We start from the raw sequence: 17972 nt of genomic DNA, 5'->3' as shown, positions 1-17972 counted from the left end.
CCGCCGCCGCCGCCGCCGCCGCCGCCGCCGCGCCGCCCGCGCCGCACCGCAACCGATACGCTGTCCCTCGTCATTCGAACAACGCATCGCAAACCGCTCCGTCTCGCCGCGCGATTCGCGCGCTGATGGAGTAATGGTCCAGCGTTATGCCGACGCGATTACGCGAGCGAGATCGTGAACCTAACCGTCACTCCTCGCACGGTACGAACGATTCCAGAAAACAGACCGAAATACGGGGGACGTTTGCTCGATGTAAATAATAATAAAAGATCAGCTTGCCCGTGAAACATTTAGTATGCGATTTATCGACCTACGTCGATGTGCTTTGGGAAACTTTGATTTAGCTTTTTTTTTTCACGAAGACTTAAGCTTTAATAAAAATATACAATTAATATTGTGATTTGAATTCAACGAAACAGAAAGAATAAGATACCTAAAAAAATATTATCAAGCGTATATTTTGACTTTTCAGATATTTTTTTAAATGTTTATTAAATCTTCGTTACATTTTTGTTATTTTGATAGAAAACAGGCGGATGATAACATAACATTTCTGATTGGAACCTTTTATCATCTTTTAAATTAACTTTGTCATCATATATGGACTAATACTTGTTTAATATTATTACTCTATATTTCTACAATAATATTTTGGGTCTTTTCTTTATTGTTTTTAAAATTGCCCTGCTTTTCAATTCTGTATAATTTATTATTAATAAAAAATGAGAAAAGTCTCAAATGTTTCTTTTATTTATCGTCATACCTGTTCCCGTGATCGGCGGCGAAGTTAGCTGTGAACTGCTTATATCTGGAGGTTGTTGTGTTTGTTGTTGCTGTTGCGGTTGTTGTTGTTGTTGTTGTTGTTGTTGCTGCTGCTGTTGCTGTTGTGGCTGTTGCTGTTGTGGCTGTGGTTGCGATTGTTGTTGTTGCTGTTGTGGCTGTTGCGGACTGTTCGCATGCACGTTACTCGGACTCGCCGCGCTTTCAGCCATTTTTCGCGCGGATGTTTGTTTTCAGTAAAGATACTTAATACGAGCTATGGCATTTCTACGTATGATAACTGTCGAAGACAGTGTCGTTGTTATTGCGTTGCGTTGAGGCCAGCGACGAGGTAAAGATGAATGAATTGGACATTCAGTTTGAGTAGTCAGTCACTTTCGAGATTACTCGAGTACTTGCTTTGGACTTCTATCCCATTATACTCTCGTTTATATGTAAATATTCATGTGTGGATTATTGCAGGATTTATTTGCATTTCACCGTAATTGTCGGGATCATTCTCTCCAGGAGACAAGAGAGAGAAAGAGCGAGAGAGAGAGAGAGAGAGAGAGAGAGAGAGAGAGAGACCTTTTTAAAGTGTCTTCTTTCATAAGCTTACAGCGTTTTTCTCTCACTCTTACCTTTTTGTTGTCCTTCGTTCGTGGCTTTGTATTGATAATATCAACTTATTTCATTACGTTCATTTAGATCGTTATTAACGGTTCGTACCGATACGCCACTTTTATAACACGTGGACACAGTAATACGCCGATATTGGAAAGAATCTTATGCTCGATGTATCTGCTTTTGAACGATTTTTCGCTACACGCGAGAGAATATTTGCTTTGGTTCATTTTCGTGGAATCCTATCGATTATATAGATTCGTCAATTTAAAAAGGACGTGCAAGTAATGACGATGAATCAAAAAGACCATTTTTCACAGATTGCTTAGTATCACCGTGTACTATTGAAGAATCTCAGAGATCAACATTTTTAGTTTATTATATTAAGAGGAGAAGTCATTTGCATATTCATAAATGTGTGAAACAAGTGATTTTCGATGCGTTCGAAAGTTGGAAGAATCTCAAAGCGGGCAACAACAAACATCAGGATGGAAAGTGTAGAAGAGGGGTAGTTGGAACGGCCTCGAGTGGCAGAGCTCGGCGAGTCGATAGGTCAGTGGGTCTCGTTCGGAGAGGGTCGCTTCGATTCAACCACGCGTTTCCTCGCGCGCAGCCTCGAAATAGCGAGGGAGCGTAGCGGTCGAAGTCCTTAGAACTCGGTGCGAGTTCGATCGGACCGACCGTGCGGATAAGGAAGTGCCCAAGCACTATCGCCGAAGCACGAAAACTTGAAGCTTTGAACAATCAGTAGCGATCGATTGTTCACAAATACAATAAAGTTTCTGTATTTGTGCGAAATTGATTTTATATCAATGTAATAGTTGCAATGGATTTCAACAATTCTACGGTTTCGCGTTGCCAAAGTACATCACATGGGACAGCGAGTGGTCTCTATTGTGAGTTATGACAAGCATGTTTAAAGAAGAGACTGTCGAGGACAGTTTTACTCTTCACTTTCATTCATAAGCTGCATTTATTGCCTGTTCAGTTGCGGCAATTGTAAATAAACGTGACTAACATTTTCTAAAGAATTGCTAGAATTAATTTGATGTTTGCTGTTAAGAGTAAAACGAGAAAGATTGGATGCGATTGAAAATAACAGAGAGATTCAAGCGTGTGAGTTCGTGCGATCAGTAAATCGGCGGATCTATGTTCCATCGTCATTGACCTTTGATTTGCTTTTCGCTGAGATGATCAGCTTGAAGAGTGTCAGATCGTCGAGCGGATTGAACGAAGGACAACGGAGTGAGGCGGTGCTCGCGACCTTCGACGATTAATTCGACGGCTGCGGTCGATATCTCGCCATCGTGAACCTCGCACGCGATAAGATACTTCAACACTCGCGACGAAACGCTGCCATCGGTCGTTAATGATTATCCGTGCCGCGACGCTTTTCCTCTGTCGATTTCGTCGATCACTGACATTCTGGATCGATCACCACACTGCCGAGGACACCCACATCGCGAATCACTCGTACTCCTCGTGTGTTGTGTCCCGATATCATCGATGGTATCTACGATTGTAGACTCTTTTGCCTTTATTCCTGTTGACCATCAACAGAGACTAACTTGTGTCAATTCCAAATATTTTCTCGTATCTTATAAAAAATGGTGTTTTTAGCTTGATTATCGAAGTTGAAATCGGCAGAAATAAGCTGGTGCACTGGAATGTTCACGAAGGTATCTCCAAGAAAGAACAAAGGCTCGGGATTTGTTCGAGTGCCTCGTGGTTTCACATCGTGCTCGTCCGTCGTGATCGTCGATGATGGAAGCAGAGAGCTCGCAGTTTGTCACGGAGGAAGGCACGTTACTTTTTTCGCTGGTAACTCGAACGAATCGCGCGCGTGATGAGTAATATCGCGCGCTCCCGGAATAGATTCATCGAGGAAGAAAGTCGTCGCAGGTCCTCGTCCCGGGCTCAACCTTTCTTCCTGTCTTCCTTTCGTTTCGGCGCTATGCACTTTACGGGGCACCAGTGGCTCCTGCTTGCACCGACCACCACCAGATGGCATCCGGGGATTTGACTCGCCCCCGAGCAACCCCGTTGCGCCCCCGGAACTCTTGCCATCGCCACCCCGCCCGGATTACGCTAGATAGCGAGGGTTTTCACACAACCCTGCGCAATATTTACAACCAGGCGGAAGGGCTTCCTCCATTCAGAGATTATTATTATTTAAGTTATGACACATAATCAGAAAAGAAAATGAAGTGATGAAGTAATATAGGGAGACGTAAATGAATATTAAATATTGTGTTGGTAATGATAATTTAGTTTTGGAACATCATGAGACAAAACAGTGTTCTATCTTTCCATGAAAATTAATATTACTATTATTTTTGTATTATACTTTTATATTATATATATTATATTACTAATGTTTTACATATTTATTACTCACACATATGTATTATCTATTATTAAAGGAATCCTAAAGACGTCTGTTCTACCGATTATTTATAATGTTATTGACATTTTTACTATAATACATCAATATTACTATAATACTGCTACATCTCACGTGTACATATAAATTTTCGTGTATCGATAACGTTTTAATTAGAGTTCTAATTTCAATTCTATAAGAACTCCACGTTCTTTCTTCGTGCGAACTCTGTAGACTACTATTTTGTAAGTGCAGATTGTCCAGTTTTTCTATCAAGAGTAAATGCTGTGATAAACTCTAGAACGCTATATACTAGATTAAGAAATAATTTTGAAATTGTTTTGTCGTCCTCGTTATAAATTCCATTTCACAGACACGTATTAATGTGTATACTTCAATATTGGAAAAGAATTTTCAAATCTATAAGAGAGGAACAAAGTGTAATTATTATACAAATATTAAGCGTTTAATGGCATCTTTGGAATCCTCTTTGGAATAACTTTTCCTTATATTTTATAACTTACTTGTCCATTGTGATAAATTGCAATTAAACAATATAGATTTAAAAAGCAAGTGTGTCTACTTTAGATATATTTTTGTTTATAATTTTTAATATCGTTAATATTATTATAACATTTTTATATTAAATATTTATATTCTGTAAGTACTTTTTATAAATAAATTCATTTGAAATGTAATACAAATATAAATAATATAAATACTGATTCATACAAAAATTAAACTAGCGTGTAAAAAGAGAGAGAGAGAGAGAGAGAGAGAGAGAGAGAGAGAGAGAGAGAAATATAGAGTTAAATTACGCGCCCGGATTTTTCAATGAATGGATGAACTAGCGTAAAGTGGCCTTTGGATGATTCGAGGGTGGTGCACTTTGCGCATGTGCGACTCCCGTGCGACTTTGCTACCCTTCCTTCGTTCGATCGCGTTACTAGCCCGAGTTCGTTGGAGGATAGCTCGTCTTATCGGATAAACGATAGAACAAACTGTGCGATGTTGCCTGTTTATTACCTACGCCGCCGTGAAATCATTATTATTATTATTATTATTTTCTCTTTTATTGACGATTTAAATATTGAGGATAGCGATTCCTTATTGGATATTTATGCTTCTTTTAATAATCGACTGGGCAACATAGAAAGCAACATGAGACAACCTCACGTTTCTAACGACGATTATTAAAATCCTAAATTGTTCTATTTGAAGACAAACATTATTGGAAGAATTGTACGCCTAAAATCTTTGTGAAATATTGTGGAAAGAATCCGTGTATTACATTTTATCTAATCTATATATAATAATATATTACTTCTATACATTAAAAACTACTGATTTACGTGTTTACAAATTATTTTCTTTCAACTTACTCTTGGAATCTAATTTGTGTTTATTTCTAATATTTAAATCTTTGTTAAATTATTTTATTACTATAAAAGAGAAAGAGAGAGGATTTTTGTTGGATGAGATTTGTGACAATATAAAGATTGTACTGATTGTGAGAAAAAATATAAATTTTAATAAACATTTGCTTGAACAGTGTTAACTTATCGTTTACTTATAACTTACGGTAAATAAATATTTATTAAATAAAAAAAAAAGATAATCAAATTAATAAATATATAAGTTTACATCTGTTAAATATTCAGCTAATACAATTCAAACACATGTTTATTAAAATTCAATACTTTTTTTCTTTATAAAGCGCGCGTTTGTTATATGTATACATAATTGAAGGTAGAAAAAGTAACAGCTCTTTTAACATCAGTTTTTCGATAATCAACTCTCCTTTCTTTGAGGATCTTTCCGCGGTGTTTTTATCGAACGGCTCAGTGAATATCGCGCTACCGTTATTGCGCACCCTCTCGAATGAATCTGCGATTTAAGCGTGTCCGTTTCGTATTAAAACCGTGTCCGGGATGCGAGGCAGAGGGGAGTCGTGCGCGAAATAGGCCCTCTCCACCGGACCCAGAGAAGGCTCGCATCGGGCCCATCGCGAGACGCGAGCCGTTGCATTTTCAGAACGGTACTCCTAACTGTATCTCGCATGTGTATAAGCGCGTATGTGTGCCGCGCCGCTCACCTGTCGGACAGCCGCGCTTGGTGCGATCGCCGAACAACAGCAGCCGATGAACTCACCGCGCGACCGGCATGACCATTGATCCAGGGAAAACTGGTACACTTCGTCAGAAATATTACGTGGAGCATTTTTCTTATATTTCTTGTTATTATAAACATATTAAAAAGCTTTTCTTTAAGTTCTTATATTAACACATATTTTTAGTATTTTATAAAATTCGAATAAACTTTATGTTTTTAAGCATTACAAGTATAACAATTAAAAGAAATAATCCTATTTTCGATCGAAGCGAATCTTAGCGTATAAGTATTTCAGTGTGAATTTATATCTGTAAACCGAAATCTTTTTTAGTCTTGAAACTCAATCATGAACTAGAGTTACTACAAAGTAATGTCACATATTAAATTGACAAACAACTAAGATTCACTTTGACCGGAAATGAGATTATTCTCTTAATTAATTAATTCTCGTCGATGTAATACGAATTATAATTACAGATAAATCATATCAAATACATGTAAATTGAATGTTCCAACTATTTCTCTTAAGATCCATTACTATTGATACGTCAATTTTTTAAAATTAAAATTAACTTTAAAAAAAAATTTTGTATAGAAACTGAAATAATTATAAGCGTGTAATTAAAAAAATTAATTTTGTGGAATAAAAATTCTTTGGAAGTCACATTCTATTTCTATATCTTCTCTTTTTCTTGTACACAATACTGTATCTGAATGGCTGAAACGAGTCTCTCGAGCTTTAAAGAAAGATACGCGAGAAAAGCAACGGTTAGCGGATCTTCTTCTACGCAAGTACTTACGGATATGCGGGTCGCGTGTACAGATACTCACGTAATGTGGGCCCGTTTGCCGGAGGTACCGTAAGACCTTGCGGTATTACGTCACAGCAATAGAGAACTAGCGTGGTTAGAAAGGCGTACAAAGGACAACGGAGAAAGAGGCAAAGGAGAAAGGAGGGATAATATGCTTTTCGCGCGGAGGTAAACTCTGTTTACTCCAAATTAACATTCTTGACGCGTTGTGGACAAACTCTATTTCTATCCATAAACATGATGTACCGAAACGATACACCTGATGTTATATTTATAGGTTCGATTTACTTTTATCACAAACTTCTTTTTCTGACGTTATAATTATTGAAATATTTTTTAATAGGTATTAAAAATATGGATATGATAAATTATTGAATTATCAGTAGATTATATAAGTAAACAGATAATATATAACTTATTGTTTCTGTGTGTGCGTGTGTGTGTTTGTGTGTGTATGCAAGATGTCCTGAATTTAAATGACCAATTTCGGGAACGTGTAAGGTAGGTATAGGGGATCGATGAAATAAAAAAAGTCTTTTTAGAGATCTGCTCGTTTCTACTTTGTTTTGAAGAAAATTGCAAAAAAAGACGAGACGTAGTTTTTATTTTTGTATATATTTATTTATTTACTCATTCATTCACATTTATTTATTTACGTTGTCACTTTCTTAATGTACTCTTACAGCAATGCAAGCATTGCATCTAATGTGGACAACTCGTGTTGCAGCCAAACGCTGACAAGAATGTTATTTCGTACACTGCAACTCCGAATAAATAAGTATAAATAAATAAGTAATAAATAAATATACAAAAATAAAAATTATGTTTTGTCTTTTTTTTGTAATTTTCAAAATAAAGCAAAAATGAACGTATCTCTAAAAAAAAACTTTTTTTCTTAGTTATATCAATTCCCTACACGCTCGCTATGTTTGCCCATTTAAAATTTAGGACACTTTGTATGAGAGACATATAATGCCGTATTTAAAAAAAAATTTAAACTCAAAATATATTTAGGCTTTTATTAATAAATAATCGACAGGACAAAGCAAGTAAGCCGTGTCATATCGAATTTTACAAATGTAAAAAATATGCTTCTAAAAATCATATGAAAAATTAGATTTAGTAAATGCAATCAATTTATTAAGATAGCACTTTTAGAGAGTATTAATAAAGACATAATAATGTCCTTTTCTCTTATTAATTTTGTTGAATCAAATTAAAAGATAAAATTTAACACATGATTTAGAATTTCGCGTTGCATGGTTAAATTTGTGAAAGTAACTTGAGTCAAAATAATCATTGACTTTCCGCATAAATCAAGGCGAGTGGGTTAGAATCATGAATTCCCGCTAGTTTTATACCGTTCTCCGTTAAGCTTTTTATGCGTGCGTGCGTACGGATGTTTAGTTTTATGCGAGCCGATGCGCGTCCTGATAAGTCCTCATCGCATGGAATAAATCGCTCACGCTGCGTTCGGATAAACGAAATTTTTTCCATCAGTCTAATTTATTTTTTAATTTATGCTCAAATTTTGTAAATAATAAAACATGCACGACTTATTGTCAAAAGTAATATATACGTATACACACATACGCACACGCACACATATTATATATTTAATAAAATTTATATACATATATATAAATTTTTAATCGTATGATGTAAAATATTGATTATATTTATTTAATGTATTAAATAGTATCATGATGTATAAGTTCGAAAAAAATATTCTTTTATAATGATTTTATCCTTATTATTTCGTGCATTTTGTTTTGTACTATTTCTTCAATATACCTATTATATTGATACTAATATTTTAAATTAATATTTCGAGAGATTATATTTTCTGACTTTGATTCAAAATAACTTTTGAATCAAAAACTTTATTTTTATATTCATTATTGTTTTATAAATTTTATTTTATCTTCTAAATTATTACATTTGCTGTAATTTTAAAGTTATGTTATATTCAGGTATCGTCTATAAATAGCGAAAGAATGCCTTTTACCGTTTGAATTGACGTACCGTTATCGTTTAAGGCGTATCGTTTGTCCTTACTTATTATTATCTTTTATGTACAAAATCAACCGACGGCAAGTCAACGGACGAGTCAGCGCGAAGCGGCTTTGTTAAGCGTTTCGCAAAATCGCTCCTACCGATGCGGCGAGCGAGCACGGCGCGCGAAGGCCTCGGTTAAAATCACCAGGCCCTTCCAGCCCCCTCCGGCCCCCGACACCCCACCCCTCAACCCGGACCTCTCCTTCCCACACCCTGTGTCCGCTTGTCGACGCTGCCCGCGTCCACGTGTTTCTATCTGCGGTCAGTGCACTTTGCTGCACGAACCGCGGCCGTTTACCGAAGGTCCACGCAACGCGACCGCGCTTAATAATCATCCTCTGGAGGATCGTCGACCCTGTGCGCCCGAGAGAGCGCAGGAAGCGCAGGAAAACAAAGTTGGCATACGAATTCGGCAGATTGCACAGCGGAAACCCGGAGGACGAGTATTTGATCGTGCACGCAATAAAGGATAATGAATGTTGGATTCGTCGATGGAGAATTTGATGCTGCACTCTGTAAAATTTCACATTGTTTCATTTAAGACTGCAATGAAATTTCAGAAAAAATTTTACGGAAAAAAATTCGGAGAGCAACGCTCTCTTATGTACGTCAGTCTTAAATCTGAACGCATGTGTTTCGTATCGAACTTTTTCCCCTATTTTATTCCAGAAAAATTTCTCATATTTTATATGTACGTCTTTCATAAGTCTTCATAAACTATGTTTGTTGCATTCTCGAATCGATGTATATGTTTGTACATATCTCTCGTTTTATTTATTTTTAAATTTTTCAATTGACAAGTGGATCATTGTTTCGGACATCTTTGATATCATTGAATACACAAATCTGTGATTATTCATATACTTTTAATTTATTGATATCTATTTAATGTAAGGTGTAAATCGCTAAATCTTTAACTCTTTGTTTTTTTACTAACAGTATATTCGATAGCAATAGATGAATGGATCGTTGTTTTCCAGATTCTCTTTAGAGATCGTTGGATCCATAAATCCTTCGAGTCCATGTGTGTGCCTTCGGTTTCCCAGAATTATCCTGCGAATTCTATCTTCCTATTTTGACATAGAATGTATAGAGGCGGAAGTGAGAGAGGCCCGCGGAAGATCCTCGCCCGATAAGGGAATACGCGTGGGTTCCGGTCATTCGTCTCCATCTCGATATTCTCTTGCGCCGCCGTGTATCTCCGTGTCGCTGACACGTACTAAACGGAATGCGCTGCTCGGAAACAGTGTCATGCGACGTTGCGGAAGTGAAAAAAATGCAGATGCAATCGCTGCGACGATGTACTAATGACGACGTGAGTATATTTGAATCGCGGATCGCTGATATCACTCGTGCTAAAAAAAAAATCGACGATTAATTCGCATCGTTATCGAGAAATCGTTTCTGTCGTCTGGTATCCGTAATTTTTACTAAATCAACAGTTTGCAAACAGTATAATTTAAATCACAAGATGAATGATTCTATCTGTAAATTAATGTTATTTTTTTCTTAAAAATATAATTTCTCTTGAAATAAATTTAATTCATTGTTAGATAAACAAATTTAATATTTTGTGAATTGTATTATTTAGTTATATGATAAAATTTCTTGTTTTATAGTTATTTCATTTATAAAAAATAATAATCTCATTACAATTAAAAAATTCAACTTTAATAATTTGTAACAATTTTTATCAAGATGTTTTACATTATCTGTTATTATTTAACAGGATTGATATGCAATTGAATAATACATTCGAATAGGATGTTTAGAAAATATTTGCAATTGAATTTCTCAGAATTCTTTGATAGATGCAGAAAGATGATAAACGTGATTAATTTAATATGTTAGAATTAGCAATTCGTGATCGAAGCAATACATCGATTCATTCATAAGCAAATCACTGATCTCACAGATGGCCTTAAACTTGCTAACGTTTTCATAAGTGCTACAGCTCCTGATTTAAATAACAATTAATTTTATTACATCATCGTCGATTCATTCTCAGCAACGCGCGAATAAACCTCTACGCACAGATATAAAGAGACACGCGATATGCCAAGGAGATTTCTATGGAGTAACCAAACAGCTTCAGGAATAAAGGTACCGGTAAAAGCGAGAGGGGTAGGGGAAGATAAACGGATGGCCCTAGGAAGGTTCACGGCCGGGTGGTTGCTTCAAATCAGACAGGTAAGGTGCTTCGACGTGAAGGAAAGACATCGCTCTCTCGCCACGTGGTGGCGAGGGGGTCAATGGCCTCCCCAGACGAGGTTCGTGGAGGTGAGTACTCGTGGAGGTGAACCACGGCCGGTGACTTTGCCGCGCGCGCGGACTTGCCTAAAGTTCCCGCCGTTCATTCCGTTCATTCTTTATGTCTTTACGAGCCGTTGTACAATCTCTCTTTTTGTTTCTCTTAGATACCACTAAGGAATTTTTCGTAGACTCTACGCGATTCGATCACGCGACAGGCATCACGTGCAGACCGCGTATCGTCGTGATTGATGTACCGTCACGCTGTAATAGGCGCGTGCAAAGAGCGATACGAAGTTTAATCTCACCCTATAGGTCTATCGAAGACAAAGAGCTAATTACTAACTCCTACGGGTTTTCTTCCAAGCCATTCTCCGTCAGAGGATTTTTTTTTAGGAAGCAAAGAAGAATGTCTTTGAGAAGACAAGCGTGTTCACATGTCCATTATATTAGACTATGAGATTATATTTTGCTCATTGTTTTCATTGTTGATGTTATAGACTTGAAAGATTGATATATTTATATTTGCGACTTATATTCCAATTTTTAATAAATAATTGTTGTTAAGCGCAAATAGTTAGTTTACAATATAGAAAATTTAAGTTCCACGTATTATTTTTTCTATCGGATGGTTATACCTTTGTAAATTAAAAACATTGATAAAAATGTAATAAAAGTTGTTTATAATATTTAATATTAATTAAATAAAATTATCTTGTGTGTCAAGATATGTCTCTCATTGAAATGTGACCAAATTTACTTTAGTGCTTTCTACTGGCTAATATTGAATGATTCACCGACAGTTTGCGATACGTATTGACTTTTGTAATTCACAGGCTTTTCATTCTCTCTTTATGGTTAGTTATTATAGTATCACTTCTTTAAGTGGAATCGTTCAAGCAACACAGGGCTCGCACTTTAACGTATGCGTAATCGCGAAGGGGACGTTACGTGGGCCGTGTCCGCAAATTTCGACGGTCTCCTGAATAGGAGAGGGAGAACTGCGAGTTTTGGCCGCGGCGCGAGGACGAGCTGAACCGAGCGGGTCGAGTGAACGGGCGCGTAACACCTGCGGTCGACGACCCTTGCGGTGCTATCGAATACCTGCCAACGCGACGACTCGCTCGTCCACACTCGCGTTACTCTTTCGGCCCATGAAGATTTTGATTCCGTTATCGGATCGAGATTATTAATAGAACTTCAAGTTCGTAACCACTTTTTAAAGTATGCTCTAATTCTCTTTCTCTCTCTCTCTCTCTCTCTCTCTCTCTCTCTCTCTCGTCAATATTAATTGTATTGGATATTAAATAAAAGGTATGAGTCGATATGATATATGCATTGCAGTATACGTATATTTGTATAAATTAATTATATGTATATAAAATATATATTTATGTTACATAATAAGTAACAATATTGTGTGATAATAAGATGTATATGTGTAATAATACTCTGAGAAAAAAATATCTTAATTTCAAAAAAATATTTCTTTGGACCAATAAAAATTTCTTTGAAATGTTTTTTCTATTTAAAAATTTTACTTTTTTAAATTAAAAAAAATAGCTTAATTTTAAAGAAATTTTAATTGATTCAAATTTTTTTTAATATGTGAGCAAAGATGTGATATAGCAAGAGAGAATTGAGTCACATATCTTTAAGAATAAATATACCGGGTGATATATATGCGTGTATATATATATTTATATATATATATATATATATATACACGCATATATAGATCGTAAAATGATTTATAAATCAAACACAATTTTAGATCTAAAAATTTAAAAAAAGTTTAAAATTAATTTAATCTTTTTCATTTGATATTTTGTTTCGCATTATTAACAAGAAAAAAATATTATCATATTATGTTGACGTCTGCATTTTAAATTATACATGTAATGAATTCTTTAAAATAATTACATGAAAAGTAATTTAGATGAAAAACAGAATTTAATGAAAAATAAATTTAGAATAATGTAGATAATGTTTGTTCGCGGTCGATGATATATTAATAATGAAGGATTGATATAAATAAATAAGCACGATACTGTCGTTAATACTTAGAAGAAAAGAATGTAAATACTTAGATTATTTCAGACAAATTATCAATTGTTACATTACCCATTTATTGATACGCACCATATCGTTATCATTCAGTCACCCCACGCCCCAATATCACCGTTGCGTGTGCTTGAGATTGAAATACATGAAAGGACATTGAACGTGGGCTCAACCTTCCCCTCTGCGACCTTAAACGCTTAACAGCAACGTTCAACGAGAACTGAATCCAGAAGAGAGGAGATATCATCCTATGAGTCATGACTAAAGTTGTGGCAATGACCGAGCTCGCGTAAGCTATTACTCGTTACGAATTAGTTCTCGTTAACGCGTGCCTAGTCTTTCAAAATATTTTAAGCGATCGAAACATTTAATTTAATTTTTTTAAGACTTAATAATCTTTGTTACTTTAATCTTACTCTCGTGTAACTTAATAATTTTTAAAATGAAAAATAATTTAATAATTTTTTTATAAGTGATAAATAAAATGTTTTTGTAACCAGTTTCTCTGTTTTTAATTCTGACTAACATAAGACTGTTCCTCTTCTATCATTAAATACCAAATCTCTGCCCAAAAATGAAAGAAAGATATTATTTTTTAATTTTAGATTTAAAAATATGATAAATTAAAGCGTCGTATGTACATATATGTATATACGTATATGTATACAAACAAAAGTATTATAATATATTTATCATGTAGAATGTATTTCATATAATTGTATTTGGTAAGAGAAATGTTAAAACAACCATTATGTATGTGTTATATTTAGATATGGTTATTATTTAATATTATCATTAGGGTTAATTAATTTATAATTTTACTTATAATTTTAGAATTTTGTGTAAGATTCTCCTATATCGATAAATTACTAATATGCGGGTGTCTAATATCAAGATGACTGTTGCAGAAGAATTTATTATAGGAAGAAGATCAATATCGCTTCTTCTTTAAATTCCTCGTTGATCGATATAACATTAACGCACATTAACGGGCAACGAACTCATATTCAAGCTAACGGGCTTTCTCGCTTGAGTGTTATTGAATAAGGATCTTAGAGTTCGAACGATCTTTCTGTTTGTATTTCTTTTTGCAAATAAAAAACGAAACTTGGTTAAAAATGTAAACATTAACAGGAAATATTAATCTTTCTATAAAATTATTTAATGATTAATTAATGTGAAAATATTTTATTAATATTTTAATTCAAAGATTTTTCTGACAAGTTTAAATATCAAAATCTAATATAATAACATATAAAATAATCAAAAAATTGTGATTGTTTGTACTTAAAAAAATTAAAATATTATTTTAGTATTAAAGATCTTTAGTATTGAATACTGTTAAAATATTATATAGTTTTTTGCTCAATATTTTTAGTTTCTTTGTTGTCGAAAATGTATCTTTTTTAAAAATAGATATTATTTGTAATAATTGAAAATATTTTAAACTAACTGACAAACACATAAAGTTAAAGTAATATTTCATATAAAGTATTTTCGATTATATATATAAACATTAAGAAAAATTGAGTACTATGTGTGTTATGATATAAGAGATAATAATGATTATACGAACAATTATATGAACAAATTACACACTCATATACACACACACACACACACACACACACACACACACACAGAGTGTTAAAGATTCAGGAATAAAAATAATCTTAATTTTCAGTTAAGGCGAATCATAAAAATACACGTAAGTAATAAAAATTTTATACTGTAAAAAAAACATGTTCTTTTAAAGACCGACACTTGACTCTTCTTCTTTGATCGATGTTTCGCACGAGGACGGGTTAGAAAACGTGGATCTGTAGATCGTAAAGTTGGAGAAGACACATGATCCAGGGTCGTCTTAGAATGAAATAATAGTAGTAGTAGTAGTAGTAGTAGCAGTAGCAGTAGAAACAGCAAAACTGAAGGGAGGGAAAGATGAAACGAGGCGCGGGTGGGGGTGAAGTAGTAAGAAACAGCTGGTGGGTTGAACGATTCGCGCGAGTTCAATGACTGGAGAACGAAGAAGCGAAGGAACCTGGTTTTGAGTTAGGTAGGTAGGTAGGTAGGTAGGTAGATAGGTAGGCGCGACGAATGGCGCAATTACGCGCGTAGTTACGCACGTTCGCATAATGTATGTATATGTACGCGCACGTCACTCGTAGGGTTGTTGCATCGATATGTGATATCGATATTTGGAATCAAGTGAAAGTACCGACGCTGGATTCCGTACAAGAGAGAAGAGACAAGAATATAAAAACAAGGAAAAGTGTATGACCGTTGCACGTAATTAAGGGTTTGGTATTAATGTCAACTTGTTACAGAGTCGATCATACATCTTGATAGTATGTAATCAAAGCTACAGCTCTTTAAAATAATGTTAAAAAGAAAGAAGAAAATATCGATGAGCAAGTAGTAAGAGAAGCAAAATTCCTATTAATGATTGAATGATGTTGTAGAGAGTATACCGTCAGTATTTCTCTAGTTACGTTTAGGAATGGTCCTCCAATGTTGAATTCATAATGATGTTATTATAGTTCACTGGGATGTAAATGATTTTACGTTACAGTTATCTATTTTATTTTAAGTTGTAGTCTATTTGTAAGATCTATTTGTGAGATAATACAAATTGTGACAAGCCTATCACGACGCATGAATCTTTTGATTGTTGCTTGAGGTACGGGAAGAAGTACTGCAAGAGACGAGGCTCGAATAACTCGCTTCAAGTCGCTCAGAGTCGCTCGGTCATGGGCCTACCATAACGGTACTCGGCAGCGTAATTTGGGTAGAGGCTCCCATCGACATATACAGGTTCATCGCCTGCTTATACCCTTCGTGCGTTTCGATATATGCTATGCGATATGCTTGGGTAATGTCTTTACATTCGGACTGTACTTACACGACTTGTGGAGATATAAATAAATATCCGGGGTTACCGTTCTCTTTCGTTCGCGCGTATTATGGAAAATTATAATTTAATGATTTTTTATAAGTATATTTTTTATAATTATTTTTGTAGGCAAGTGGTTGTGGATTCAACGAAGATACAGATGGTTTGTTTGTCGATAACAGATTATCTACAATTCTCGTTTGTTTTAAAACAAAAATTATGTTTTTCCTCAGAATATATTCTAATAATATCAAATTTAATAAGAATTCCAAATTTCTAGATATTTACAGATTTTAATATGTTTATAAACTTTATTAAGATCTTTCTAAAATGCCTATGAACATTAAATTATTAAATTGTTAAATAATTTAATTTGTAATAGTGCTACGCGATTCAGTTGATATAGCATTTCTGGAAAAATCAATTTGGCGCGTAATTTGGTAGAATTTGATGTGTAGTATATAAATTTACATTGAATTTAAGATCCAGCTTCGACCGTTATAAGCTTTCTTCCTATTGGATGTGTATTCACATGAATAAAGTCCAATAAGATTCTTATTATTAATAATAATTATTATTATATTAATATAATAATTATTATTATATTAATATAATAATTATTATTATTATGTAACATTTTAACAAAACACAAATAAATCCATTCTGTATGTAATCTTCCTACAAAATAATTAAATTATTCCAGTGATATTTTCTATTACGATGAATCATTATATTGATATATTTAAACTAGATATTTAATATATGTTTTTAATATGGTTCAATAAATTTAAAACTAATAAAGCGAAACAGGGCTACGAGCCAATAAATTCTTTAAAATTTTTAATTATTTTAATATATTGCGAAGAATATCACGTAATTTTTCGTCCCGGCTTCCACTACTGGACTCATCAGTAAGATATTGTAGTGGAAGCCTACCTTAGACGCCTGGAAGAGTTATTCAATCGAGAATCTATGTGAAGAGATATAAGCGTGTTAAAGCACTTACGAGAATTTGCATATATCGATAGACCTCTGATGAATATTTAATATTTTATTAATTTTATTTAGAAAATTTAATAATTTATAAAAAATTCTTTCTCTAAGATGTATGTACATTTGATTCAACAAAATTATGTTCTATAGTATAAAATACAGAAAAATTTATGAAATGTCGCTATTTCAATTGTTAAAATTACAAATATTGAAATTGATTAATATATCTATTATTTATGATTAAACAATTATATTCATAATTATCAAATCAGTCATCATCATAAATGATAATATCTATATTTTTAAGTTTATTTGTTAATTAAAATTTCAATAACGTTCGTGTTGGCCATTGGTAATATAGGCTTGTATTGTTTAACTATATTTCGAACAGCAAGGTAGAGAGGACTCTGATGATTGATTTTACTTGCACAGAATTGATCCTGTTTTAACAAGTAACGAACTGTATTTGAATATTTCTTTTTCTGGTTCCGAATTTATCACAATCAAAATTCTATTTTTATAACATTCAAAGAGTTATGAAGTAAGATTGGCGTAATATTGAAGGTTTATATACTGAAGAATAATAGAGTAACAAGAAATAATTATACAACATATAAACCACAAAAAGGCTTATGTATAAATTAAAATATGGATATTAATGGTGACAGTTTCTAAATAATATCACATTAAAATACGTATTGAGAAAGATAACTACATGAGAAACTGCTATATACATACATATCTACGTTAAATAAATGAATTTATTTTTACGCTACGCAAAATCTTTCTCTATATACATATAATATATATGGGCATTTAAGTACATTGCATGTCACTGCAGTATGACGCTTTCATTTTTCGATATCACGACATGGCTACTCTGAATTTTCATAGTGATTTGTGTCATGAATTTTCATAGTATCTCGTATCATTTCACCTTACGGAAAAATATGGCACAATACCACGTGAAGCTGGTTCCGCAATCTCATCTCTCTATCTTGCATAATAGAATTCTCTCTTACAT

General features: G+C 34.0%; 1 protein-coding gene across 1 annotated transcript in view; it reads right to left on the bottom strand.

Moving 5' to 3' along the window:
* The window catches only part of Hr3 (nuclear hormone receptor 3 ROR-beta), a 93286-nt gene extending 91997 nt beyond the window's left edge, over nucleotides 1–1289 (bottom strand). The window contains exon 1 of the mRNA XM_018543734.1: nucleotides 764–1289. Within this exon, the coding sequence (XP_018399236.1) occupies nucleotides 764–992 (229 nt within the window). The 5' untranslated portion in view covers nucleotides 993–1289. The remainder of the gene's footprint in view (nucleotides 1–763) is intronic.
* Nucleotides 1290–17972: the final 16683 nt, after the last annotated feature.

Source organism: Cyphomyrmex costatus, unplaced genomic scaffold (assembly GCF_001594065.2).
Source record: "Cyphomyrmex costatus isolate MS0001 unplaced genomic scaffold, Ccosl1.0 scaffold112, whole genome shotgun sequence".
In the NCBI taxonomy this organism is placed as follows: Eukaryota; Metazoa; Arthropoda; class Insecta; order Hymenoptera; family Formicidae; genus Cyphomyrmex; species Cyphomyrmex costatus.
The sequence above is the reverse complement of the archived record's forward strand: the minus strand, read 5'-3'. Positions and strand labels throughout refer to the sequence as shown.